At 48.0% G+C, this 25,967-nt stretch overlaps 1 protein-coding gene across 1 annotated transcript; it reads right to left on the minus strand.

Moving 5' to 3' along the window:
* Positions 1-990: 990 nt before the first annotated feature.
* CD80 (CD80 molecule) lies at positions 991-24,252 on the minus strand. The gene is made up of 6 exons (XM_082784442.1): positions 23,931-24,252; positions 12,578-12,919; positions 10,017-10,298; positions 7,867-7,992; positions 4,973-5,096; positions 991-3,613 (listed from the first exon to the last, which is right to left on the minus strand). Exons 1-5 carry the CDS (start codon positions 24,013-24,015, stop codon positions 4,990-4,992), a joined length of 942 nt encoding a protein of 313 aa, XP_082640568.1. The 5' UTR covers positions 24,016-24,252; the 3' UTR covers positions 991-3,613; positions 4,973-4,989.
* Between the last annotated feature and the right edge of the window lie 1,715 nt (positions 24,253-25,967).

Genomic DNA, 25,967 nt, shown 5'->3' on the forward strand with positions numbered 1-25,967 from the left:
GTACATCGATGTGATTATCCTCTGCCCCCTCAAAAGACAAAGTAGGCCCTTCTGAGTCACATTTTGCCATCGTAGTTAAACAGGAATGTTTTGTCTTTGTTCTCCTTTTTTTTTTTTTTTCTTTTACATCCCCACCCAGTATCCCACACATTTTATTGTCTGTACCGCAGTTCTCATGACATTTAGCTGTGTCATTGCTCAGTTTTTCTCTATGCCTCTCAGTGCCTATTTGATGTGATACCTAAGGAATACTAATTTTCCTGTGTCTGTGACCATTGATGAGGGGCGTTCCTCCTTGGGAGAGCAGTCAGAGCCAAGATGTAGCAGTCCTATGTGTTTTTTTTCTCCATGTAAGGAACGAAGGAGTGCTCGATGTCCTTACGTAGCCCTTTAGCAAGGGGAAGCACAGACTTTCCATCTACATTCAACTCAAGATGGGCAGCCATTTTTTGCTCTGTTTCCTGCTAAAGGTGGTTCCTCATTTCTTGTACTCAAAGTCGCTGTCCAGACTGTGGGAAGAGTTGGTTCAGTGTTCGTCAAACACGAACATAAGTGTTTCCTCACCCCCCACCTCCAGAAAAGCACAATGCAGAAGTTACCAGCTGTCCACTTGCAGGGTAGGTAACAAGTAGCAGGGATGCAGTAGGAACATTTTACGCCAGATTTTGCTTTTGCAGAGAAACTCTCTTTTTGGGGGGAGAAAAGAAAGACCTGCCACACAGCTAAGCTCCTCAGTTAATCCCTGGCAGATCCACAAACATGAGATGTGTGGAAGTTAGGAGTTGGGTACCCGAGTGCTCTTTGTCATCGCTGTTGAGCACACCAAACAGAGTTGGGTCTTGATGCCAGCTGTAGCCAGTGTAATGGTTTCATCAGCCAGCTGCATCACCTACCTTTGTGCTACACAGCCCACGTTTTTAGTAGCTGAGACATGGTGGATGGGGCTTATGAATAATTGAAAGGCTCTACCACTTCCCAGGATGTAGAACAGACATCTTTTATTACTGAGGAAAGGACACCAAGTTCACCATTTCACTTTTAATACAATTAAAGGAGAATTCCTGGAAAAAAAAATGTTATATACAAAATACCTGCGATAAACAAAGCAGCTCACCTGGTACAATGACCCAGATATAAAGCTGAAAAGGTCTCATGGAAACCATTTGTGTGCAATTCACTGAATACAGCACAAAGCAATAGAAAACATGTTTCATAATGTAAGTGCTTAAGGAAAAAAATAAACAACCTGCCCATCAAGAATATAAAAACAAACTGATACTAGACATATTTGTCAGTGAAGGTTTTTGTTTCCTTTTTAAGGAGTTATTTAAAGTGTCACTGGAGTCTGGTGTGATGTAGAAAGGCTTGGCACTGTGCAAAAGACAAACCCTTCTCAAGAGGCCCATGCTATCAGCCAGGAGCAGAAGCAGGGCATGGGACGGTCGCAAGGAAGATGCTGTGCGGGCACCGCTGTCAGGGCTGCAGCGTGGGTGGCAAGGTGGAAACATTGGAAATGATCGAAGTTAAAAAGAGGGTATTAGCCTGCAAGAAGCTGGTAGTTTGTGCTGGAAAGAATAAATGTAGGCTGAAAGAAATGGAAACATGAAAAGCACAAGACCGCATTTCCCTGGCAGCCTTCCTGTGATAAGGTCAGGTTGCTGTTTTGGTAGCGCTGCCTTCTGTGCCACCCCTGTCCTGCCTGCAATGAGTGCACACGTGCAAAGAACATTGGTTCCCTGTCACCTACTGAGGGCCTTGTGGCAAGCTTATCTCCTTTTATCTGTCAAAATCCCCTCAGTACAAATGTTCTGAAGTTCCCATTTCACTTCATAGAATGGGAAGGCAGAAAAATGCTGATGGGGCAGCATGACTCTGCAGGAGTAGAAACAGAGCAGTGTCTTATTTTTCACTAGTGACTCGCCCTGATCCCTTCGCCTCTCATAGCTCAATCCTCTATAAACTGCTGTTAGTGCTCCTGCTTCCTCCAACCATTTTTCTCTCAATATTTACCTGCTAGAAATAAGTGAAATTAATATTTCTGTGCTGCATCCTAGCAAGATAGAGAGTTTGAGCAACAAAACCTCCCACAAAGATGATGGAGTGGCGCTTTCAGACTTTGGTCTACCCTGCTAAAATACGTAAATGAATGAAGCAGTAAGGTAACAGGTACAGCTTGCAGTAGGACAGAACAGAAGGAAAAAACAAAACAGCACTATCATACTTGGGTATAAGTTAGGTTAGCATGCATTGTTAGTATGCATACTCAGGAGTACGAGTTCTCTGAGTTAGGTTAGTATGCATAGTTGCTTAGGAAGCTTGCTGGGGCTTGGGGTTTTTCTCCTCTTTTCCCCTCAAAATGAGAAACCACTTTTTCCTACACAGTAGGCAAGAATATCACCCAGATCAGATGAGTCCTATCCCATGTTAGCATCCTGCAGGGAACTTCCTTCAAGTCCTGGCTGGGTAGAGAGAACGCTGACAGAAAGCAGCAGCATTCAAAGCAAAGTAAATCCCTATGTCACTGTGAGAGACTCCCCCCCAAAAATGGAGACCCATATAACTGTTGTTAGGCAAATGTACAAACACAAGCAGACCCGTATTTATGGAGCAAGGCCCTGACTTAAGTTTCATTCTTGTAGGTACATGTAAGTTAACCGCCGAGTGTTACAGACCTTTAATCTGGGCTTTACAAGTGCATGTAGGAAGCATATAAAACAAGCATATAAGAGCTTGTATACGTGTACACGTGCGTGTGCTCACGTGCACCACCACCAGTGGGGTGGACTGTGTCAGAAACTGAGTAACTTAATGGAGGAGCTGCGTCTTCATACCTGGCTTGGCAGGGCCATCCTTTCAGGGGAGAAAGGTTATGAGAACTTGTGCCACTGCTGTAGGTAAGCAATATTAGATATCTGTTAGGTGTGCCGTCAGTATTTGTCATTCCCTACAAAGTCTCACAGCGCTGAAAATGAGCATGAGGTGTGTACTTCCACCTCGAGGTGCTTTTTCCTGAAAAGTGTGTGCATTATTGCCGCTTTGGGGAAGAAGGAATATCATATCACATATCCGTAATGGTCAAGTCTAAATCCAGACTCGTCCAGCACAAAGAACAGTACTGGCAAATACCGGCGCGAGGCTGAATATAAGGAGTTGTAGCTGCTCCCAGTTGCACCGTGGAGGTGCAGCCTGACTTGAGACTGTGGTGGGGTCTGGGGCCAGCTCTGCATTATTACAGGGGTAGGTGGATGGGGGCTACCTTCTAGGTCTCTGCAGGCCCCCTGATTTTCGTAGAGGCAGCGTCAGAGTATCCCAAACTCTTGCACTGGCGTGCTGGAGCAGCACAATGCTGACGGCATTCTTCTTCTACCTGTTGTAGGAACATGGAGGGTCCTCCCAGTTGGAATTCCAGCAACCCCATTGTAACAGGACCACCCCACAGCTTCTGTGGCATAGGTGGGTTTTTGTATTCGGTCACAAAGGTTATGCTGTCCGTCTTCTTGAGCAAATTTTTCTACTGCTGTCATCCCCTTCCAGAGAGCCAAAGGGTCAACGCAATAAGCATTGCTGTAGAGAACGGTGGGGACTGCAGTGCAGAATACACAGGATAAGAAACCTGAAGGACACAAGAAAAAAAACATTTTACTGATTTTTTCCCCCTTCTTTTTAATCCCATATGTAAGTCAAAATGTTGCAGACAGGAAAAACTGGGATCACCTGCTATAGTCCACAAGAGGGCTCCTATTACAGTAAAACCAGCTGGTCAGAACTAGACAGCTCAAGATGGGCCCTACTCTGAGCTACCGACTGGCACCTGCTTGCTGTGAAAACCTTTGGACCGTACAGAGGTGCCATCCCTCAGCGGAGAGAGGGTGACTAATGAATGTGCTGCCCTATTTAAGCAGCAATAGGACATGGCTCAGTGCATCGCAAAGTTACGAGATTACAGTCTGCTACTGAGGAAGCAATACGTTGCCCTGATGTACAGCTTCCATCCCTGTCCGCAGACAGCAGCTGTTCCAGTCAATGGAGTTGGGAAATAACAGCAGGTTACAAAAAAAAAAAAAATAATGTGTGGAAAACTTTTATGACAAAAGAGGAATGTGGCAGAATGGATTTATCCAGTAGGTGAACTCCCACCCGTGAACAGCACTCACAAAACCCCCCAGGATTCGTGCTAACCAAGGTTTTAGTATCTGTTCCAGATAGGGCCTTCCCCAGAGGAAAATATGAGTGGGTGGTCAAGTTTGGAAATGAGAAAAGTGGCCTGAACGACAGTTTCCCCTTCTTTCAGTCTCAAAAAATTCTAAGCCTTTAGATTACTGCAACACAGCGTGACAAATTCATGACTTCTAGGACTCTACATCTGCTACTCTATGGCATCACCCTGGCAATTCAGCATGCTGAGGGGAGAGCAGGAAATACAGTCGCCTGGATAATGAGACAAGCAGTAACAGTTAGCTGTTAATCTTTCCTTAAGCCTCCTGATTTGGAAAATGTGTTTTTGGAGGACACAGCCCTGAACACAACTGAGTTTTCAAAACAAGGTGTATACAGTCATAAACCCTCGGTAAGCCAGACTGTTCCCCAGCCATTCCTGTACCATCCTTTACAACACCTCATAACAAAAGTAACTCCTTTCAATATTACCGTTTAATATTAGTTAGGTTTTTAATACTAGTGGTTCTTGGGGAAGTCTTAGAGAGGAACAGCAGATGGTATGCTACTCGCAAATGAGTACATTTGTATATAAGTACATCTAACATTTTTCACTAGATAATTTCTAGGAGGCAATGCCCCACAAGCAACATGAGCCTCATCCCATGGTTGGGAAATACCATGAGTCTGAACTAGCAGTAGAGCCCTACCACTTTTATGCTAAGGTGCACACTCATATCAAAACCACGCATGGTTTTGTGAGCTAACATTGCATGAGAATCTATTTTGCCAAGAGAGGAGTGGTGAACAAAATTACCTGCAAATGTGATCTGGTCATACTGATGATGTTTCAGATGTCATTTTAGAGATCGTGGGTGGCTTCATACTTTCCTTCTCATCCTCGTCCATTGGGTCTTGATTCTTAGAACAATGAAAACAGGCTGAAAGAGAAGATCCCTCATTAGCACTTGGAATTCGAAGTCAATTGCCATAACGGGAAGAACTTCTTTACCGTGAGGGTGACAGAGCACTACAACAGGCTGCCCAGAGAGGTTGTGGAGTCTCCTGTGGAGGTATTCAAAACCCGTCTGGATGTTATCCTGTGTAATGTGCTCTAGGTGACCCTGCCTGAGCAGGGGGTTGGACCCAATGATCTCTGGAGGTCCTTTCCAACCCCAACCATTCTGTGATTCTGTGAACTGCAGATCAAAGTGTTTGATGCAAACGTCTTCTTCAAGAAAGTAAAGCAAAGAAAACAAAAGTCTTTAAAATCTAGTTATGCCTATTTTTCCTTGGCAGGGCTCATCCCTGCAGTACATCTGAATATGGTTAGCCCACAGACATAGTCTGATCTGATAGAAAGGTCCATTATATAGAGCTGTTATCTATATAGTGTCATGTGGATAAAACTGTTCACATTAGCACAGATCTAGAATGTCGGCCTGATACAAAGACAGGTCGTCACGTGCTAAGATAATGTCTGTAGGGAAACAATGGTAAAAGGTACACGTTACTAAATGCCGCTTACCAAACTCCTCAGATTAGGGGGTGTGAACCTCAACAAAGCACCTACATGTTTTGGTCACCACCACAATCACACATCTGAGAACCCTTGTTTCCGTTTTGCTCTCTCTTTCTATTCCCTCCCACACTTCAGCTCCTTGAAGCATGGCTTTTCGAGCTCCGAAGTGACTCTGAGCACCACGGCAGCTCCTGGACCAGCTTTCCCTATGTCAGAGCAGCAGAGATACTCTCAGACCTACTCTGAGCTCCCACATCACCTCCTGAAGGGTGATCTGCAGCAACACCAGCGGGAAGCACTCTCAGGACAGACATTTCCCTTCCCAGACAGGTGGTAGTGCACAGCAGCGCCGAAGCGCAGCAAGCTGTACAAACTGGGAAGTTGGTTTGAAACGCTAGCCTTGGTTTCTTACATCTCACATGGTCTGGAAAGTGACTGTGCCACCTGACTCGGCAGATCTGCTCCCTGTGAGTGTTAGGAAAATGGGACTAAAAAGGAGTTTATGCAGCTGAGTCTCCTGACAGTGCAGGTGATGTCATTCTACTGCATTGGTATGCTTCCTGCATCTACCTTAAAAGCAATCTGGTTTATATATAAAAGGCTACCTCAGAATGCTAATAGCAGGAGACCTTTTAATTTCCATCCTGCACTTATTTAGAGACAGATGTTTCAATTCCACTTCATTTTTTTTTCCATAACTAGCAGTTCATTGTCCACACAGCAGCTAACAGCACAGGCTGTGTTGGGTTGTGGTTTTCATGTGTTCAGCATGGTTACTGCTCACCCGTCAACGTGGCTCCAGGGAAGAGCCAGCACTCTGGAGGTGCACAGGTGTGGCTAAGAGGGTTCCTGCCTTCCAGATGCTCCCTTTCTTGGTGATAAAGCACCAAAAGATAATCATCCCAGCCTGATGCAGCGGTCACATTGCTTTTTGAAAGGGTGTGTTTGGCGACGAGGGGAAGAGCACAGCAACACCACCTCCATGCCCTGACTCGTGAGTGACCTTGCTTGAAATTGTAACAGAGGTAACGGAAGACAGGAACATGACAAACTCACGTGTTCCCGAGTGAACCAAGTCCCTGTTGCCTAATGAGCGACCTCTTTCCAGCAGGGGGATGGTTACCGCTGTGACCGTGATGGGCTGTGACGCGCAGACTGGTGGCTTTTGGCCCAAGCGCGCACTGTGTGCTCTCGGTATGGGATTCTTGTCTCCTGCCTCCACTTCCCCAGAGACCTGGCAGAGCTCGATTGGGTGATATTTATAGCACGTTGCACAGCCTGCTGTCTTCCTGCAGGACTGCTTTTCAAAGCTACTAACAGGGCACTGACAGGACGTGTGCTGCTGTTGAGTTTCAGTACCGGCTGGGTGCCAACTTGCCTTTGTACATCCTTTAGATGCCTACCCATGTCTTCAGGGGCTTTCTGGCTAGGCCAGCTTAGACAACACTAGGAGCAACAGCTAACAGGTAAGATTTTTGAGCCACAAACAAACAAACAAATCTGCTCAGCTGCCACCTAACCCTGAGATGCTTGAGGTCCCTTCTGCAATCAAAAAAATCATGGACACGTTTCAAGTTATTGAAAATTTCATAGCATAGGACCTGGCACCTCACCTCTGCTCTTTTTGGACCAACAAAGAGGACAAATCCATGTCTCCCGATTGGGGTTCTTCTAAAAGTGAGATGTCGCTGTACTAAAGTCCTTCCTGTGGCCCAGCACCATACACTTTTGTAACTTTGGCTCTGTGACTTTTCTGAGGGATTGTCCAAGTAGGGTATGTGGACAGATCGATCCCATTTTGAAACTGATAGTGCCCAGCTGTATGTATGGTGATGACTGAGATTCTTGGCATCTTCAAGCATCTTAATACATAAAAATGGACCTTTGTGAATCCAGCTCTGTATACCCCTGTTCTCTGGAAATACTCTGATCTGCAGACAAAACCCCCAACAGCTCTGGACTCTCAAACCAGAACGCTTAGTGCTGCATGTGCACAAAATGTAGGAAAGTCCTGAGCTGGACTTAGGTTTTGTGATAGTAGATGCTGCATTAAAAAAAAAAAAAAAAAAGGAAATGAGAAGAGGTACAAAAATACCTAGTGTGCCAGTACAGTTTCTATAAAAGTGTATTTTACATAGATACTCCATAAACAGAAAGGGACTGTTTCTAGATAAAGGAGCTATACTTACCATGCCTTGGGAAGTATCTTGCTGCTAGGGCGATAGCCAAAAGAAAGATGATAAAGATGATACTTGTAGCAGTAACGACATTATAGGATGGAGGCATGGTAGGGGCAATGCAGTCATTTGTTTTTGCTGAGACAGAAGAAACAAAACATAAGTAAAGGGCCCAACAACATTTTGTCATTTTCATGTAAGAGAAGGTATATGAATTTTGGTGGTTCTGGCCAAATCCTAACTGGGATATCCAACCTGGGATATTCAGCACACATTCAATAAACAAACAGACAAAGCTGGTGCCTAACCTGTAGAGGTCCTCCCATTCCCCCACACTTGCTTTTTGCTGAAATTTTAACACATCCACAGCATCCAATATGCTGGATCTCTGTTCAGGGCAGGACTGAGACAGGCTCATAAGCTCATTTTAAAGAAACTGGTTAGGCTCGGTAGAAAAAACTGAGCCCACATCCAGGAAGTTTCCATTCTTAGTGGGACTCTGCAGTTTTTCTTGCTGCTTTCACCTGGTTTTTGCCTATTTTTTCATCTCTGAATTCACAGGCGATGGAAAACAAGAGGTATTTAATAGGCTGGAGGCGTCAGTCCCATCACAGAAGGAAAAGGGGTTGGGGACAGAGTTCAGTTTCAGCAGATCTGTGTCTTTTTGTTTTTCACTGCTGGAGATAACTGTTCTGCTACTCAAAAATGAGAGTAGGTAACAGGCCATTTGCATACCACACAGGACAACCCTAATTCAATGGAAAGGACACACCAGGTACATGTTCACAGTCTTCAGATTTTCATCTTCTGCTTCTAGTGCAATTAAGCTTCATTCAACTCCTAAGACCCTAGCCTGATCCACTGTACAATCTGGCCCCACTTGTCTCCCACTGTAGGTTTTGCCTCCTGGGTTTACCAGAAGCTATATTAATTCTGTCTAGAACTCTGTGTTCATGGAAAACTCATTTGGCAGACCATTTGCATTGTACCAAAGTGGGACTGGTTACACTTCTTAAAAGCCAAAAGGCAGGGTTTTTGTGGCTGCTGTTCTCATTGCCGATTGCTTCCTTTTCTGAGAACGTGACAACAGTGTATTGTTATTACTACTATTTTTTTTTTTGTTGCTCTCCATTTCTATGCAGTATGGTATTTGTAACCTCCTTCTATTATGATCTCTAGGGAGATTATGCGCTACATTCAGTAATAACCAAAATTCATAAAGCACTAGTTTCTGGCATTCGTCCTGAAACTGAATGGCACCTTTCCTCACAAGCCCCTTTGACTTCAGTAAGATTGATGAATAAGGTACCTTGATGAATAAGGTAAAATTCCCTAGGATAACCAACAGCACTTCACTAGTTTCCCTTGAAGATGCCTGTATCTCTACAGTGAAACCATCAGATCCAGAGACATATTTTAAAATACTTTTTCTGGTAACAACATAAAAAAAAAAAAAAAACAATCCTTTTGGCTTTAAGAATTTTATTGTGCATCTCTTTCTACTGCAAAAACATGTGGACTGTAGCACGCTGCTTTGCCTCATGCTGTTTCCACTTGTCCCTCAAGTTTTTCAAGGCACACACTTACCTATTATTTTATCAATTTTAAGCCAAGCACAAGCAATTTTATCCATATGACTTAACCCTATATTTAATATATGTATGAAAGCAGAATTTTGTCTAGACCACAGCTGATGGTTTCTGTCACTAAAGCAAAAAGAAATACGCTTGTTAAATGAGGAAATTGTAAGCACAGCCTGTGGCATTTGAGGCACACACGTTTCTCAAGTTCCTCCATTCAGATACCTGGTCTGTGTCACGCAGTTGGCAGCAAGACCATGCTGGTACAAACAGGCACTGAATGGAGCCGATCCCAACCTGTGTGAGCCACTGAGGCTGTGGGATCTGGCCGCCCTGTCAACCCAGCTGTGGCCCACCACAGAGCAGCAGGAAGCCAGAGCCATGTCTGCTCACCAGAAACAGCTATAACTGTTCCACCATCCCTGCTGTCTTAGAGCCATTGAAATATTTTGGTGTGCAGCTCACAGGTGGGATCATTGGTTGTCCTTGCATGAACAGGTATACAAACATCTACTGCTTTCTCAAAGAGGCAAATTAGCAGGTTCGGCAAAGCATTTTTGTAATACAATTATGGAAACCTACTTAGAAGCAAACTGGTGGACTTGACAAAGCCATTGTATTCAACGGAGCAAGTGAGGTTGATGTCTTTGGTCACGTTGAGATGCAGTTTCCCAGTGACATTGTACGGGCTGAGGCTGGACTCAGACACCCAGGTTGTATTCCAGACGAGGGACTCGTTGTTGAAGAATCCAGAGATTTTGGGTTTGGGGAAACCTCCATAAGAAGAGCATGTTACCACCATCTCCGTTGATTCACAAGTAGTATTAATGACATTTGATGTTATGTTTGGCTCACTGAAGTCAGCTGAAGAAAGAAAGATTGAGAAACCATTCTGTCAGATTCCCCACAGTCCTGGTCACCCATGGTAAAAGTAAAGACTCCCCCATGGGACACTCTCCCTCTGTGGTAATCTGTTTGGCCTTTCTTGTGCCCTAGCATCCTCCCAGCAGCCTTGACAGGATATAGTGTTGACCTTTGCTTCTTTTCCTTCCTGATCACTATCCCAGGTGTCACGAACTTTGTGATGCCACCTCTCCAGTGCTGCTGTTCCTCTCTGCATACAGCAGTTTGTGGAGCAACAGAGTCATAAGACTGGACTGAATATGAAGCAGTGGAACAAAAATCTGTATTAGAGGCAATGGCAGACTATTTCCTCCCCCCACACACTCTGCACTGTCCTTTCCCACCCTGGAGCTCACAGAGGGTCCATCTCTGGTGAGGGGGAGAGTTAGTCACATGTTGGCCTCTCAGCCACGATGGCCAGTACCAGAATAAATTATAGTTTCTTTATGAGAGCCCCCAGACAGCCCAGCTGAGAGCAAGACCCTGTCATACTGCTAATTGCAAAAATGCATAGCAATCCATAGGCCCTCCTCTGACGAACACAGACCGTGTTCCCACCAGACTTTTTTGGCATTACCATAATTGTTTTTTGGAGCTTTTCCCACCCACCCACACAGCTTGTTCCATGCCCTCCCTCTGCTTTAGATGTGCAAGTGTTTCTGAGGCTTGATGGTCAAATAGGTGAGAAAACAGGTATGGGTGAAGGTGGAGAAAAAGCTGGTTTCATTGTTAGCCTGGATCCCCTTGCCAGTCTGGCTCATTGCATGACTAAACAGCTCCCTACAGCCCCAGCCATGGCCAGGCTACACAGAGAGCTGCAGCATGTTGCTTATTGCACTGCAGAACAGCCCTTTTTGGAGCAGCTACGGTTGTGTCTGCAGTTGCTCCCTGCCTGACTCACACTTTGGCCACATGACTGACAGGACCTGCAGAAGGCAGCCTACAAAGGCAAGGAAATGGGGAGCAGTCCCTTATGGTCATAACATGTCTTCCATGGCCTAAGCTGACCATGAAACCATAGCCTAGGCTACCCAGTAGCTAGTGAAACAGACTTGCTCAACATTGCATGGCCAACCAGTGGCAGACACAGACCCGGCTCTCCTTCCAGGCCCGCTGTTGAGCAATACACTGTTGACATCCAGTTTGACATCTGGAAAGTCCCTTCAAACCTCCCAGTCTGCTTCACCGAAGCTCCCAGATCAGTCATCAGGGCATAACACTGCTCCACCTCTCTCGCTCAGGGTAGCCTGGCTCCAGCTGTGGCAAAGGGAGCTTTCCCTTTGCTGGTTCCCACAATAACTGGTCCCCTCAGCAATACTCTCCTCCACTGCTAGGGAGGGTTCCAGCAGTGCAGCGCCATTTTTTACTTATTGGTTCCCAAAAGGATCACTGAATTTGTCTCATTGCGTGTATGTCCAACATTCATTCACCCAAGTAGGCAGGCAGTGGCCAAACCTCAAGAACTTGTGGTGGCTTTTTTTTTTTCTCCTGACAAATGTTCATTCAAGGTAGGGAATGCTCATTCAGTGGTTGTCTGGAGGATTTCTGGAGCTCTGCTGCTAAAGGTATTCAAATCTGTTTAAATATATATATTTACACACACACACGTTACCAGTATCTCTGCTTTTGGTTGAAACCAACCACGACAAAAACAAGTGGCGCAAGTGGAAAATAATGTCAGCGGAACTTTCTGCAGCCTCCAACAACAGATTCAGATTCGTTTTGAGCAAAGGAACTTGGGTTTTGCCTTTGAGGTAGAAAGCCTCAAGTCTCCAACCTCAGGCCGTGGAGCTGCCGTGCAGCCCGCGCACGGGCCAGCCCCACAGGAGATGCCTCTGGGGCCAAGGAGAAGCAGCACCACCCCGCTCCACCTGTGGCTTGGATGCTTCCCATGCACCGAGGGTCTCAGCTTTGCCCAAAAGACAGCAGGGGGCAGAGGTGGCCCAGGGCACCCAGTGGCAGTGGGACCTGGGAGATGGCCTTTCCCAAGAGGGCGTCATCAAGGGGAGTGTGGTGGTGGGAGAGGAAAGGGCAATTTTCTGTATATGGGGTGGTTTTGGAAGGACGGGCGGAAGGCTGCCTGAAGGGAAATACAGGGGACTTAACAGACTTTCTGGTGCTGTTTTAGGCTTCCCGATGAAAAGCTACCTGCTACACTATGCCTAAAGCTTCAAGGAGTGCCCTTTTCCCCTAGGGGCTGGTGCCAGAAAGCCTCGGGTGCAGGGAGGCAGCCCACCTACCTGTAACAGAGAGGGACACAGGCGCATCACACACAACACGGGGTGAAAAGTCGTGTGAAATTCTGAGGTTCTGAACCACACACTGGTAAGTGCCATTGTCCAGGATTTCCACAGGGTAGATCCACAGGGTGAGGTTCTTGCTGTCCAGCTCTGTCCGGTTCACGTACTGGTTGTAATCTGGGATCTTCTCCCCCTCCGAGTAGGCCAGCACCACCTCCCTGGTGTTCCTCTGCCAGTAGACCCGGTAGTTGCGCAGGCTTTCCGAGCTGGGGATCTCATAGCAACAAGGCAGGCCGACCTTCTCCCCGACTTTACTCTTGACTTCCTTCGGCAGCGCGCAGCCTGTACGGGGGCAAACAGAAGGCAATGAGACAGGGGTGCAGCCCTGGGGCAGGGCCTGCTGTGGAGAGCTCGCCTATCTCAGCTCTGTCTGCACCCCCTTATCTACCTCACCCCTCGCCCCACCTACAGCTTCAGCTCTCCTTGAGGGGAGGACTGCCCGGGCGGTGCCTTTTTATGTGATGCTCCAGCCCTTCTCACGATCGCCAGCAGGCACGCAATGATTTCAGCATGAATTACCAAAAGCAAAGGCAGGAGACTTACTTGCCTGAAAATAAGCTCTGGTGCTGCTTTCAACACCACACCTCAGAGTGAAGAGTTGCCATGATTGTTGGATGAAAGGATAAAAACATACGTGCTCCAGCTGCTGGCTCCTCTGTTCTCCCTTTTCAGAGCTCAGTGTTGGGAAAGTCTCTGCTCTAACTTTGTGGTCCCTGCATCCCAAACATGGCCACAGTGGTTGATTAGACTGGGGGATTTGCTTTTTGATTTTTTTTTTTTTTATAAACAACACACAAACAGCCTTTTAAGATCCCAGAAGCAGCCCTACGATAACAAACTGTGGTTAGAGCCACACTTTTATCATAATATTAACATGGTATTAGCAAGTAAACATTTTTTCCTAGACTAGCTAAAATGAATTAATATTTTTGAAGGCCCATAGGCCTCCCTTGGGATTACCTGTAAACCAGCACAGGTATTCCCAAACTCCCTCCTGGCACTGTGTACAGGTGTGCACCTTCAGTGACAAGCTGGGGCTCTTGCAAGAGGAAAATACACGTTACTGCTGACCTTTGACCAAGCTGGCAGTAATCCCACTGCTTCACATTACTACTTCCCTTCCTCTTTCCAGTGGGTGCTCACAGGCACCGGGCTACAGACAACGCAAGGGAGCCACTGAGCCATGGGCTCCTGCAGCCCTGTGCAAGGCCAGGGCAGATGCGTCCGCCTTTGCCTGGGTCTGTGTAGCCTCTGGGGTGATGCTCATCCCCTGCACACCCTAGTCCAGAAGGCCGGGTTGTTTTGGGGTTGCCCTGCTTGCCTAGGCCTCACTGCCTCAGAACTTATCTCCAGTAGAAGGGGGAGACAGACCGACCTCTTGCACTCCACTGACTGACAGCAGAGAAATAAGGAATCAGGCGGATGCAGAGAAGATTCAGACTCCCTCTTCCTTCCCTGCAGAGACCTCAGGAAACACATCTGAGAGGTGCTGGGAAGGCCCTGAACAGGGAGAGCTCCCTGAGTGCAGTGCCAACCACTGGCAGCTGTGAGCCTCAGTTTAGCAGTCCCGAGCCCTGACAGAGCATGAAATGAGCTCCCACCCCGTCCCCCGCGGCACAGCTCTCCCCGTCCCTCCTGCACGCTTTGTGCCAGCTTCATCTCACCACTTCGCTCATCTTCCAAAGGAAAGGAGGTGATAGTTTCTGACACGATTTCCCCCCACCTGTACTTCCCCTTACAATGCATCGTAGGCATGACTACAGCCAGACTGGGGCACGGCGCGGGCCCACTCAGCCCACTGACCTGTGGCAGAAAGCCACTGGCCCAAAAGCATAGAAAAAGCAGTTCTTGCACGCTACACGGGATGAGACCTGGCATACCCCAACATGTGGCAGTCACAAATTTAGGGGCTCCCTGACGTTGGCAGCTTATTGCTACTGCTGGAGCTATCTTCCACAAATAGGCTCTGCCCCTTCAGGAACACACGTATATTTTTGGCTTCCGCAGCAAAACTCCCATGGCGGTGGGTTACATGACTTGATTACATGCTGTGTGAAAAAGCATTTCCTTCTGGTTACTTTAAAAGCGACCCATTTGGGACAGTGATTCTTGAAGTTCCTCCTGCTGTGCACTTGTGTGTGTGTCTGTGTGTGTTTTTCCTCGACCACTTCTTTGCCTGTTCTCACAGTTCAGCTCTTACTATTGCTGGCAAGACCTCCAGGAGCAGCCAGGAAAGCTTTGGGACTGTGGATCCTGGTGATAACAATGTAGTTGAGTGTGTATTTTCTATTTTCTTTTGCAGCAATAGGGGAAGAGTAGGCGTACAGTAAATGTCAGTGAGACATCGCATCATGAGTTGCATGAGGTTCTCCGCGCCTTGCCCCAAAGAGTCTCCTTTGCGACCAAAAGGAGAACAAAAACCTCCTCGGCAGTACATGTGCAGGGGCTGGAAACTCCTGCTGATGTCACATCTACCCTTACAAGGCTCTGCACCCTTGAAACTGCAACCTGAATGCTGCAGGCCTGAAGGAACCAAGGTCCATGAAGAGTCATTCAGTCCCACAAAAGTCCCCTTTCACTTTAAAGGTGAACTGCAAAGCAAAAATGAAAACTCAGTTCTGTCCCATTTCTGCGCTGAATGCTCTCCATAACCAAGCTGCGGGGGAGGTATCCACCATGGAAATAATTTTTAATGACTTTTCTAGAAAAAGAAATAAACCACCCTCCTGCACACCACGAAGCCTGCCTGCTCACTGGGCACTCACGTTGCTCCTCTGCTGGCAGCCCACGGTGCTGGACCAAGGAAAGGGCTGACCAAACAGCAGAACAAGTGTGTTTCATTCAAACTACTCCTAAACACAACAGGGCTGGTTAGAAGAGAAAGGTGAATTTAGAGGAAAAGCATCCTTCCTTGTTCACTCTGAAATGGAGGGCGGAAAGGCTGTTGAGCTCCCGTTTTTTAAGAAGAGTCTTTAACAATCTTTAATTCTTAACAAAACCTTTAACTAGATTTCCCCCTTTCCTTCATCCCTTGCAGCAGCCAGGTTTCAGAAATTCCCCCGGCCACAGAGAGCTTGGTTCTGCTGGCCAGGCTGCACAGGAGAGCGGCTTGCCTCTGGGGCAGAGCGCTGCTGAGACATTTGCCTGTAAAAGGCAGCGAAAGACCACACAAGGCTTTAGAGGAGCAGGGTCGGGCTGCTGGAAACTTCAGTTAATTCCCTGGGAAAGGAGAGCCCGAAGCCATCTCCTCCCCTTCCACCCACCACTTCTCTATCATGCTGAGCCATTTTGACATTTTTTTTGGCCTCACCTTGTGTCACCTCACTCCACACACAACCCACAAGGCAAGCCACACAGAGGGAAAGGTCCTTCGTGGTGGACCTGGAGTCCCTTGCCCCTCTGAGTAAGCAGCACGTAAGACAGTGTACCTGTACATTTTTCCAGATGACACTTCTACGAAAAGCTCTGTCAGGCTTTTATATTAGTTTAAAAATTGAGAAATTTTGAAGAGCTGAGTCTTTAAAGGACTGGACACTCCCCATTGGTCTTTTCTTTACCCCAGGAAATTTTACCAGTGAGCGATCAGATTCTTTCAAGGATTTCCATGAAGATAAAACTCAGCAAATATCCTGTGCTACACTTGAACACTGGAAGAAATACCTTATATGTCATCTAACCCACACTGTGAATATACTGAAAATAGCCCAACAGATGCTCAGATAACTCCTGCGTGGAGACACTGGGACAAAATCACTGCCTCACTCTGCATTTCACTACAAAGACTCCATGAAATGAGAAAGACCAGATGAAACAGAGAAAATCAGGTGCTGCCAGCCCTCTTCAGAGAGCCTGGGACTGGCTACTAACCTGCACACAAGTGCCTGGGAAGCCTCTGAGGGTCCTGCTGCCCAGGCTTGATTTCAGCATGCAGGAAGGTCTCAGCACACAGAGAAAGGAGGAATGCTCCTTTCCCCTTTCATAAACTCCAGCCCAGCCCTCGGTAATGAATTAATTACTGCTGCTATCCATCCCTCAGCTGTTCTGCACTGCTCTGGCAAAGAGAAGCAGCTGTGAACCGAATTTGGTTCACAGTGTCACAGTTTAGCTGGTGTCACGGTGACCTTCTGGTAGGTCCTGTTCACTTACTCATCCCAGATGTGGTGAGGGAGGAGGGTTAAGGGCATCCTGAAGAAAAGCTGCCACACACTTCATCTGGCAGCGGCTCCATTCCAGCTCATTGCCTCACACATGCTCACACTTGGCAAGTGTGCCCACAGCAGGGCAGAGCTGGGATTGATCCTACTTTACGATGTCATGTCAGGCCTGAGACAGGGAGCGGGGGCAAAGAGGTTTTCTAAAAGTTCAGCTCTGCTTGGTTTTGAGCCATAACTTGGGAGTGCCCTGCTCAGCAGTTTCAGCTGTGCTTCCTACCTTTGTGTGCTTCCATCCTCACAGCCACACTCCTGCTGAGCAAAGCACCAACCTTGCTTAGCCCAGCCTTATACAGCTCAATTTGGCAACAGCATTCATGTCCCTGGCATATCTTTTGACTTCTTATGCCCCACTCCTTCAGCTGCCTTTTTTCCATTTAATGTTATTATTATTTATTATTTTTAATTTTGTTTCTTTTTCAGAGGAGAAATCCTTGGAATCATGAAGCAGCTGTGAAAAGCAGAGGAGACCTTTCTGCATCTACAGACAGCAAGACAGCACATCTCAGGGGATGTGCACTAAGCCCATTTTTCCAGCAGGCTGTTAACCCGGGGCCCTAGTGATGACGAATCGGAAAGTATCAATCTTATTTGTCTCCCTGATGACACCTTGGTAAGAAGTTATGTGCTGTGGGCAATGCTCACTTCAGAGAAGCTCACATGGCTGTCCCAACACGTGTGCTGTCAGGTGTGGGCTTGGTTTCTCAGACACGCACCGCTCCCATCAGGTCCTGCCAAAGCCTTCCTCCCTCTGACTAGAGTTGCATTGGCAGGTTCCTGACAAAAACACCAGAAACTTAATTTCACTCCCTCTTGGTTATCTTTATGCCATGGAAACCAGGCAGAAGGAGCTGAGAGGATGCTCTGCGACTAAGTCGCTGCTCTGACAAAAACCTAGCCTTGAAGAAACTCCACGGATCATGAAAACTTCCACTATCTGCAATTAGCAACTGAGAAGGCGAAAGGGAATCTGAAGTACTTTGGTGAAGGGGCTCACTGCAACGCTGGGGCAACTCCAGCCAGCCGGTCCTCCTCCCCCCTGCTCCTGCCCTGCCCGAGTCCTGTTTCGGAACTTCTCGAGATAAAAATCTGCTGCTCTCTGAGTCACGAGTGCCTCGCGCTGGGACAAGCCCACCGCTTGGGTATGTCCAGTCTGCTTTGCTTATAAGATGAGTAAGATTGCAACTCTTCACATCACAAGTCAGTTGGCAAATTTCTGATCTTGGTGCTAGCCAGGAGGTCGCCTCCGAGCACGGAGCTGGAGAGGAGAAGTCAAAGGACTTGGGGGGGACAGTGATGATGACTAAATAATTTCTGAATATCCTCCCATTTGCCGCAGAGCCCTCTGCATGGATGTTGCTTGGGGAGGAAAAGAAGGAGGGCTTGCTTACCTCCCGTCGGTGCATAGCAGGAGGGACGCTGGGGATGGGGACATTTCTGACTTGGGGAAAGGAGGGAAGGGAAGAGTCTTTCCAAGCCTTCCCCCTTTCTCCATTCCCTGCACTGGGAGTGGGTGACCCAGCTAGATGAAAAAGGGCAGGGGAAACACAAAATCTGGATGTCCTTGGAGGATTTGCATATTTTAGTTCCTTTCAAGCTCAGATCCGTGCATCTGGCTCAGCACTCTTACAATTTCCCAGTTCGGGACAGAAACTAGATGTGGCAGTTGTGTAAGACAGGCCTTTGGGGGAGATTTGTAGCACATGAAGACAAAAATAAATTTGTTAATTTTTTTTTTTCCCCTGGAGCCTTTGTCCCTTGCTGACTGGATCTCTTTGTACTTCCTCTATATTTATCTCCCAGCTGAAGATGTCCTCAGATCATTCTCTGAATTCCTCCAGCGCCCCTGCCATCAGTACTGCTGTCCTCACAGCAAACCTTTTGAAGTCAAGGTCCCCCCACTGCTTAAGGCCCCCATTTTCTTCGGTGCTCACTAAATGTCGCTGCCTCACATGCTCCCCACGTAGCCAGCCCCTCTTGAAACTAACAGGAGATGAAAACGCCCAGTGACCAGGAAAATCAAGTGTTACACCTCTCACATAAGAATTAGAGAAGTCGCAGTTTTTATTTGTCTGAAGTGCTTGCCTGTCGCCACAGCAATATGTATGTACCTGTGCTGTGACTAAGCCGCAGGCCTGCCAGCACAAATCCTGTTCACACACCGCAGTCCCTGCTCCAGCACTAACTCAGCAGCGCTCTGCAGATGGTGAGCTTGTCACAGCCCCTCGGCTGGAGCAAAGATTGAACAGCCCTGGATAAAAGCGTCGCCTGGCAAGCGGATATTAAAGAGAAGGATGGCTAACCAAAGCAGAACAGAGCGGCCCAGGGGTGTCTGAAAGCTGCAGAAACCACAGAGGGAGTGAAATGATGCTTCGGCAGGGACTGCTCGGGTGCTGCAGGTAACAGCCGGCAGCATCACAGCTCAGGGCTCCCTGCCGGTGGCAAGCAGCGGCTGACAGCACGGTCTGCTCGGGGAGCAGCGTGCCAGGAACAGGGATGAAGTCTCAGTCTGTCAGGCACATAAAATTACACCAGAGGGTACCTGCTACGGAGAGAGCTCAGCAGTGTGCAGAGGGACCGGCCTCGATGGTCTTTTCTAGCTTTTTATACGACACAGGGGCATTTGGGGCACGGACAGCTTTTGAGCACCGTGTAGCTAGAGGTGCCACCCAGCAGTCAGCAATTTTATTTTCAGCCAGGGAGTCCCCTGGGACGAATGATATTTTAAAAGCATAACAGTGAAAAAGCAGAAGCAGAGCCCGTGGCATTTCCGCGTTGGGAAAGATTTACATATTCTCAAATGACCTCCTGAGACTCCTGATATTGATGCCCCTCCAAGGGGACAGAATGGCTACAATTCAACATAAAGTTCATATCCTTAAAAGCAAAACCAACTTCCTTTCGTCAACAAACAGATTTAAGTGTGTCTAATGCATCTGTCTTGCCACATCATGAAGAATATCATGTTGAAGACACGCAGTGCTTATGGGAGGAAACATGTTAGAAAGGATGGAGCATTTCTGTGAAGGTGGAAATTCTCCTCCAGCCTGGCACAACTTTGGGGTGCAGCTGGATGAAAGGGAAAAAAGGAAGCAAGAAGGATAAAAAGTGGAAAACGAAAATTAAAAAAAAAAAAAAAAGTAAAAAAGGGGAAAAAAAGAGGTAAAAGGAAACTCTGCCAGGCGCAGCGGGGAGAGCAGCAGGGTGTATGCCCTATTACTTACGCCACCAACCACACCTGTATCTGGGGCTTGAGGCAGCACCAAGTGGGAAAGGTGTGAGGACGTGTAGGGCAGCCACTTCTGCTGGTAATCGCCCTCAGTGTGCACAAATTTCGGCCCCAAACTTTGCATGTTTAAATGCAGGAATGTCTGACATTCACATCGTAAAAGGGCTGCAAAGGCCTTGGCAATCCAAGAAATACAAAAAAGGTTTTGGCCTCAGAATAATGAGCTCACCGGAGGTATTTGTGTTCATTCTGCTCTAACTGGAAAAAGGAAACAATGTGGGTGAAAGAAATGTTGCACAGCTAACTTTACAAACTCTATATACGTGCATATAACTATAATTTGACTGTGTAGGAATTTCGCTTGTCTGTTCAATTTATTTTTTCTCCCCCAAAGAGCGCTCTCATTAAAAAAAAAAGCCAGAAATAGTAAAGCAGTCTATAAGCAAAAGCCTGTAGATGGGTTTCTGTTTCTCCAGACAGGCTGTTAGAGCAGGTTTCATTCTGGATAGACAGACAGACAGAGAGAAAGGAGTTCCTCAGTTCCGCTGCCATTGCTATTTAACCAAAGACATTTATTTTCTGCGTATCTGGAATGGGGGGAGGAGACAGAAACTCGTCCGAAAAAAGAAAGAAAAAAAAAAGCTGAAGACAGCAAGAGTGATAAGATAGAAACTCAATTTGCATCCAGTGTCAAAGTGGGCAAAGCTTGTACATAAAGAAAAATTTCTGCCACCTCCACCACGCAATCTGCCCTCAGCACAACCTGTACCAGAGCTGGCACGGAAATCAGCTGCGAAGCACCTGGAGCTCACTACTTGCTGCTTTAATATTTGGGAGAGGCTGTGAAACAGGTAACCTTTCTTCACCTCAAGGCTCATTACCCCCTTCCAAAACCTAGCTCCACTCTGAGCACTTTATCGGTATTAACACGCGAGAGGGGATTCCCAGAGTGAGTTACTTGTGGGCAAACATTCGTTTGCGATGCCGAGGGAAGTGAATATTCCCCCCTCCCCTCCCCAACTCTCCAATAACTCAGAAAAGCCGTAGGGATTTTCCTCAGAACTTCCCAAAAATTTCACGGCTGTGAAGAAACCGAGAACGGGACTGCCTCCGGTCAGATGAAAAGACTCCAGGGAAGCCAAAAAGGAATGCTCCACGGACACAGGCCAGGGGCGGCTGGGTCCCAGCTACCAGTGCCTACGCCAGCTTCATGCCTGGGGCAGGGAAAGGTCATTGCGGGTGACTTCAAGCGATATTTTCCCATTATAACAACCTCAAACAGGGCTGGAGAACATGGCCATCTTGCGATTAGTAGGTGGGTGTGAAGGTGGAATGGCAGGAGAAAAGCAAGCCCATGAGGATACCATCATTGCATTCAGACCATAAATAAGTAAGTTTGTGCTGTAATCAAGGATGTAATCAAGGCTGTTCTGCCCCTTTTCCACCGTGCTGAGACGGCAGGGCGTTCGTGCTCATCAGTGTTTCCAGCAGCAGACAACATCTTGGGAGCAGCTCTAAATTACAGTGTTATTTCAGGGGGTCACCTCAGGTGAACGCCAGAGTAGCAAAATTAAATGTAGGGGGAAACAAATACATCAAGGCAGCTTGGGCATGCATCATTTCCTATACAGTACAATCTTCAAATCATCCTTTTTAATTAATCCCCACCTCAATACCCTCTACTGCCACCATGTAAAAATTCAGCCTGACATTCCCAATATTACCATTTTATGGACATACAGCATAGGGAGAGCACCTGCTTTCACCCCAGCGTGCTCTTTGGCCTTTCAGAGCACTGCAGCAGGAAGGTGTGCAAGCACCAGGACACACGGGCCAAGCCCGAGGATGCACAATGGAGCCACAGGCTGTGGGTGCCCATGCCATGCCATGCCGTGGTGATCAGCAGCTCCAGACAGGGTCGGTTCTGAAGATGCTGGCCCTGGTGACCTGCTCAACAGGGCAGGGGAACTCACTGGCAGGGCCACGACTCCCAAGGCTTCACAGTTTTGCCATGAGAAGATCTGAGGCCAGTCCTTGCGGTCCCTATGGGTGCCATCAGGAAGGCATCACCTAAAAATCCTGGTGAGGCGTTTAGAACTGCTCATATGTGGATACTGTACCATGGATTTTTAAGCATCACTAATGCAGGAATACCTCTTTGGGAGAGAAAGGTGGCAGGGTATGTATGTGTGCATAGGGAGGGAGAAAGAAAGTGCATCGGCTGTGCTGCCCTCATCAGTCTGCCAAGCGACCCGCTCCTGAGGCACCAGGCTCCCCGCCGCCTCACCGCGTGGGAAGCATCTAACAATTACACCCCAAAAGCTGATGCAACACTTCCAAAATAGCTTTTTGCCTGCTCTGCGTCTTGCCAAGTTAAACCCTGGAATTTTGAAATCAATCAGATTTAGAGAAGTAACTCAGCTCAGCCGCAGGCTGACCAAAGCCTATGTCTGGTGTCTCCCAGCCCAGGCACCAGCGGTGTCTCCCCACCGCTCCCAGCTGATTCCCAGGCCCTCGGGGCTGTTGTGCTGCCTGCTTTGAGCCACCTCACAGCCCGCTCCTCCTTTCTGTTGGCTGGGCACAATGTGGGGCCTGCAGCTTCCACGCAGCAGGCAAGAACACCGCAGCTCTGCCTTCTTGTAGGATTTGGTCGAAACGGGGCAGAGTGTTCCAAAGTTATAAGCAAGGGCCTGAGAAACAGGTGGGGAGACAGCCAGCGGGATGAACTAGTGTTCCCTTAGTAAACCATGCCAAAAAAAGTACAGTAACTGCAGGGACTCCTAGTTTGCTAATATTATCAACCCCCTATTTCCAGTACTGCTTATTAGCATCAAGTGATATATCTGGCTGCTGCTCGTCTTTGGTCTTGGAATCAGCACCCCTTCTAGAAAAACTGCAGGGCTGCCAAATTATCACCTGCTCATTACTACATTAAAACACCAGGTCTTAAATTACAGAGGGAGAGGCAGTTCTGCACGTGGCAGGTTATTTGCCAACTGAAATGCGGGCACAACATGCCCATGGCTGACATGTGCTTCACAAGCGCAGAGGGCAGCGAAGGAGTGCGGGGGAAAGCGTCGAGCACAGATCTCACGAGGGGGGCCCAAGGCTGCCTTCTTCCCAAGCGAGCCCCGTGATTGCATCCCTGCTCAATTCTCCGAGTTTTGTTTTAAGATTCTGAGACTGAAAGTCAAAACGAAACCCAGCGGAGAGCATCAGATATCTCACAGTTTCACAACAGCACCATGAAAACCTCCTAATTCTGCATTACTTTTAATGGGAGCCCCGCTTCAGCCCAGGTTGGCCCCCAGGTATCGTTAGCTGCCGTGAAATACCAGGACCGCCGGTAAGCACAGCCTGTTTCACACCCATAACAAATCCCAGCTCAGGAGTGTGCTTTTTGTGGTTTCAGGGTTAACATTTCATACAGCATAGAGGACTCAACCCCAAGCCTCCTGAGGTCAGGGCTATCTGTGGTCTTTGGCGAGCGTTGTGGCTGGTTCATGGGGACAGCCCTCGCTGTCCTCCAACACGGAGCCGTGCTGCCGGAGGGAGCCCTGGCATGCAGCAGCGCAGCCCACCACCCTGCCCCGTCTCCCCTCCACAAACTCAGTTTCAGCCAAAAAACTGCAGAAACCACCGCACTGCAGGAGCCGGCAGCTTGCTCATCCCCTCGGGGCCAACATGCTGCTTCCTCCCCGCTGGGGAGGCCAGGGGGTCCCACCATGTGCCCCTGTGGGCATCAGCCACCCCGCCAACACCCAACGTCCTCCCACCCAGATGGGGAGACCGCCCGGCACCTCCAGCCTGGCACCTGCAAGCATCTCCCTCGGTGCTGGTTGATTTTACTTACCCAAAGTAACAAGGTGAAGCATGACGAGCACGAGTCCGAGCCACCTCTTCAGTGGCCATCCGGCCATCGCCGCCAGGCACCCCATCTGCGTGCCGTGCTGGGCTGGCAGCCACAGCACCCGTGAGCTCCCGACACCTGCTGCCTCCCCAAAAACCCGACTCAAGTCAGCTTCCCACTCTGTCCCCGTCACTGTGGGGCTTCACCAGGCGAGCGAGGCCTCCCGGTGCTGCAGGGAGGAGGCAGGGGCTCAGCACCAGGCCATGGGCACCCGGTGGCCGTTGGCCTCGCCCGGGGACTTTGTCTCCCCGCCGGGGTGCTGGGGGAAGGCCGGGCGGCGCGCAGGCGCTGGGCCTGATAAGCTGCCTCACGCCCGCCCACGGCTTCCTCACAGGGCGTGTGTGAGGCCAAGCGCTCACCGCCACAGCCCCGCCGCCCCGGGACACCCCCAAAAACAAAGGGCCGGGAGGTGTTAGGACTCGGGAAGGAAGGAAAGGGCCCCAAAATGGGGCATGGGGCGACGCTGGGCTCCCCCTCCTGCCCCAGGGGAGGGTGAGGGAGGCAAGGGCTGTAGGGTCGTCCTGAGTCAGGGTCAGCTAGCTCTTTCCTCACACTGCTTCTATCACTCTCAAATGCGAAGCACGTTTTCGATAAATGTCCCCTCCTTGTGCCCAAACTCTCTGCAGGCACGAGAGGCGTTGTTTCACTAAAGATGTCTCTGATGTACATCTTAGCTCAACTCCGATTTCCAAGCACTCGGAAGCAAATCCTGAGTATAAAAAGAGATAGCTTAGTAATAGTAAGTAAGAGCCCAAATGAGTAAATGTGTGCTGAGTGAAATAGATTTGTACAAATATAGTGCACCTGCCTATGGGAAAATAAAATGAACCCAGATATAGCATCAGAGGTTATATTTAATGGTAATAATCACAGTGAAAGGTTTACACACTGATGGAAACCTGCTTTTCTTCAGGGAAAAAAAAATAATGTGCATACACAAAACTATTAAAAGCAATTATTTAAATGAAGATTTCTGGCTTGCTGATTCAGATTACTTTGATTTAAAGGAAATGCATCTTTTTTATCAGAAATGATTTGCCGCTGCATTGCTCCAGTTTTTCTTCAGTATAGCTGCCTTGAATTAGGTAGGTTAGAGGGACTGATGTAGAAGTGAATCAGGGCTGTTGCGCCATAATACAAATCAGTTTTATTTTGACATAACTAAACAGGTGGTATTTCTACAGAGAGACCAAATACCAGACCAAGAACAGGTTACACCTTTTTCATAGGGAAAAATATATTCTATATGAAACAGCACAGAGGAGCACAATGGTGAGTCAGAGTGGGACTGTGCCTGTCCACTGTGGGGTTTCTTGTACACGTGTTTCGTGATTTGGGCTCTGAATTCAATTCTGTACATTTGCACTCTACCAAGCATATTCTAATGGGGGCACCAACACAGTTTGAAAATACAGATGACATTAGGACTGTACAAATGCTTACAGACAAGTGTTTTCTTTGTAGGCAGAGAAGGAAATACATACCATGAACTCAGCTGTACATAGGCTGTTTTCCTCAGTCACAGTCACAGCTCTCCCTTCACCAATCCACCTCCCCTCCCCACCACTCCCATACAGCAGTGCAGCATTTTAGGCAAATAAGGACTGAGCTTCTCTGCAAGTCAGATGGGCCCCCACAACTTTCTGCTCCTGGTCTAATCACGTATCCTGCATCATTATACAGTTACTGGCAGCCCTGCTCTAGCTGCGCAGTTTACCATCTCACTTTCATTTTAAATTCAAGCTTTCAAAAAAATTTTTTTTCTTTTTTGCCATTAGCATATCACAACTAAAAAGAAACCCCAGCCTGTTACATCCACATCTGCATTTCTTCCTTGGGGTTTAACCTTGCTCTTAGATGAGCAGTCCCAGGGAAAGTATCTGAGCTTCCCAGCCCCTGAAATCCTTGCTCCTGGCCACCCTGCCTTTTCTGCTGGGTCCCCCTCGTTGACTGCCAGCCTGTAGCAAGAAAGCCTCGTGT

Source organism: Aythya marila (assembly GCF_965140915.1).
Source record: "Aythya marila genome assembly, chromosome: 1".
NCBI classification, from domain to species: Eukaryota; Metazoa; Chordata; class Aves; order Anseriformes; family Anatidae; genus Aythya; species Aythya marila.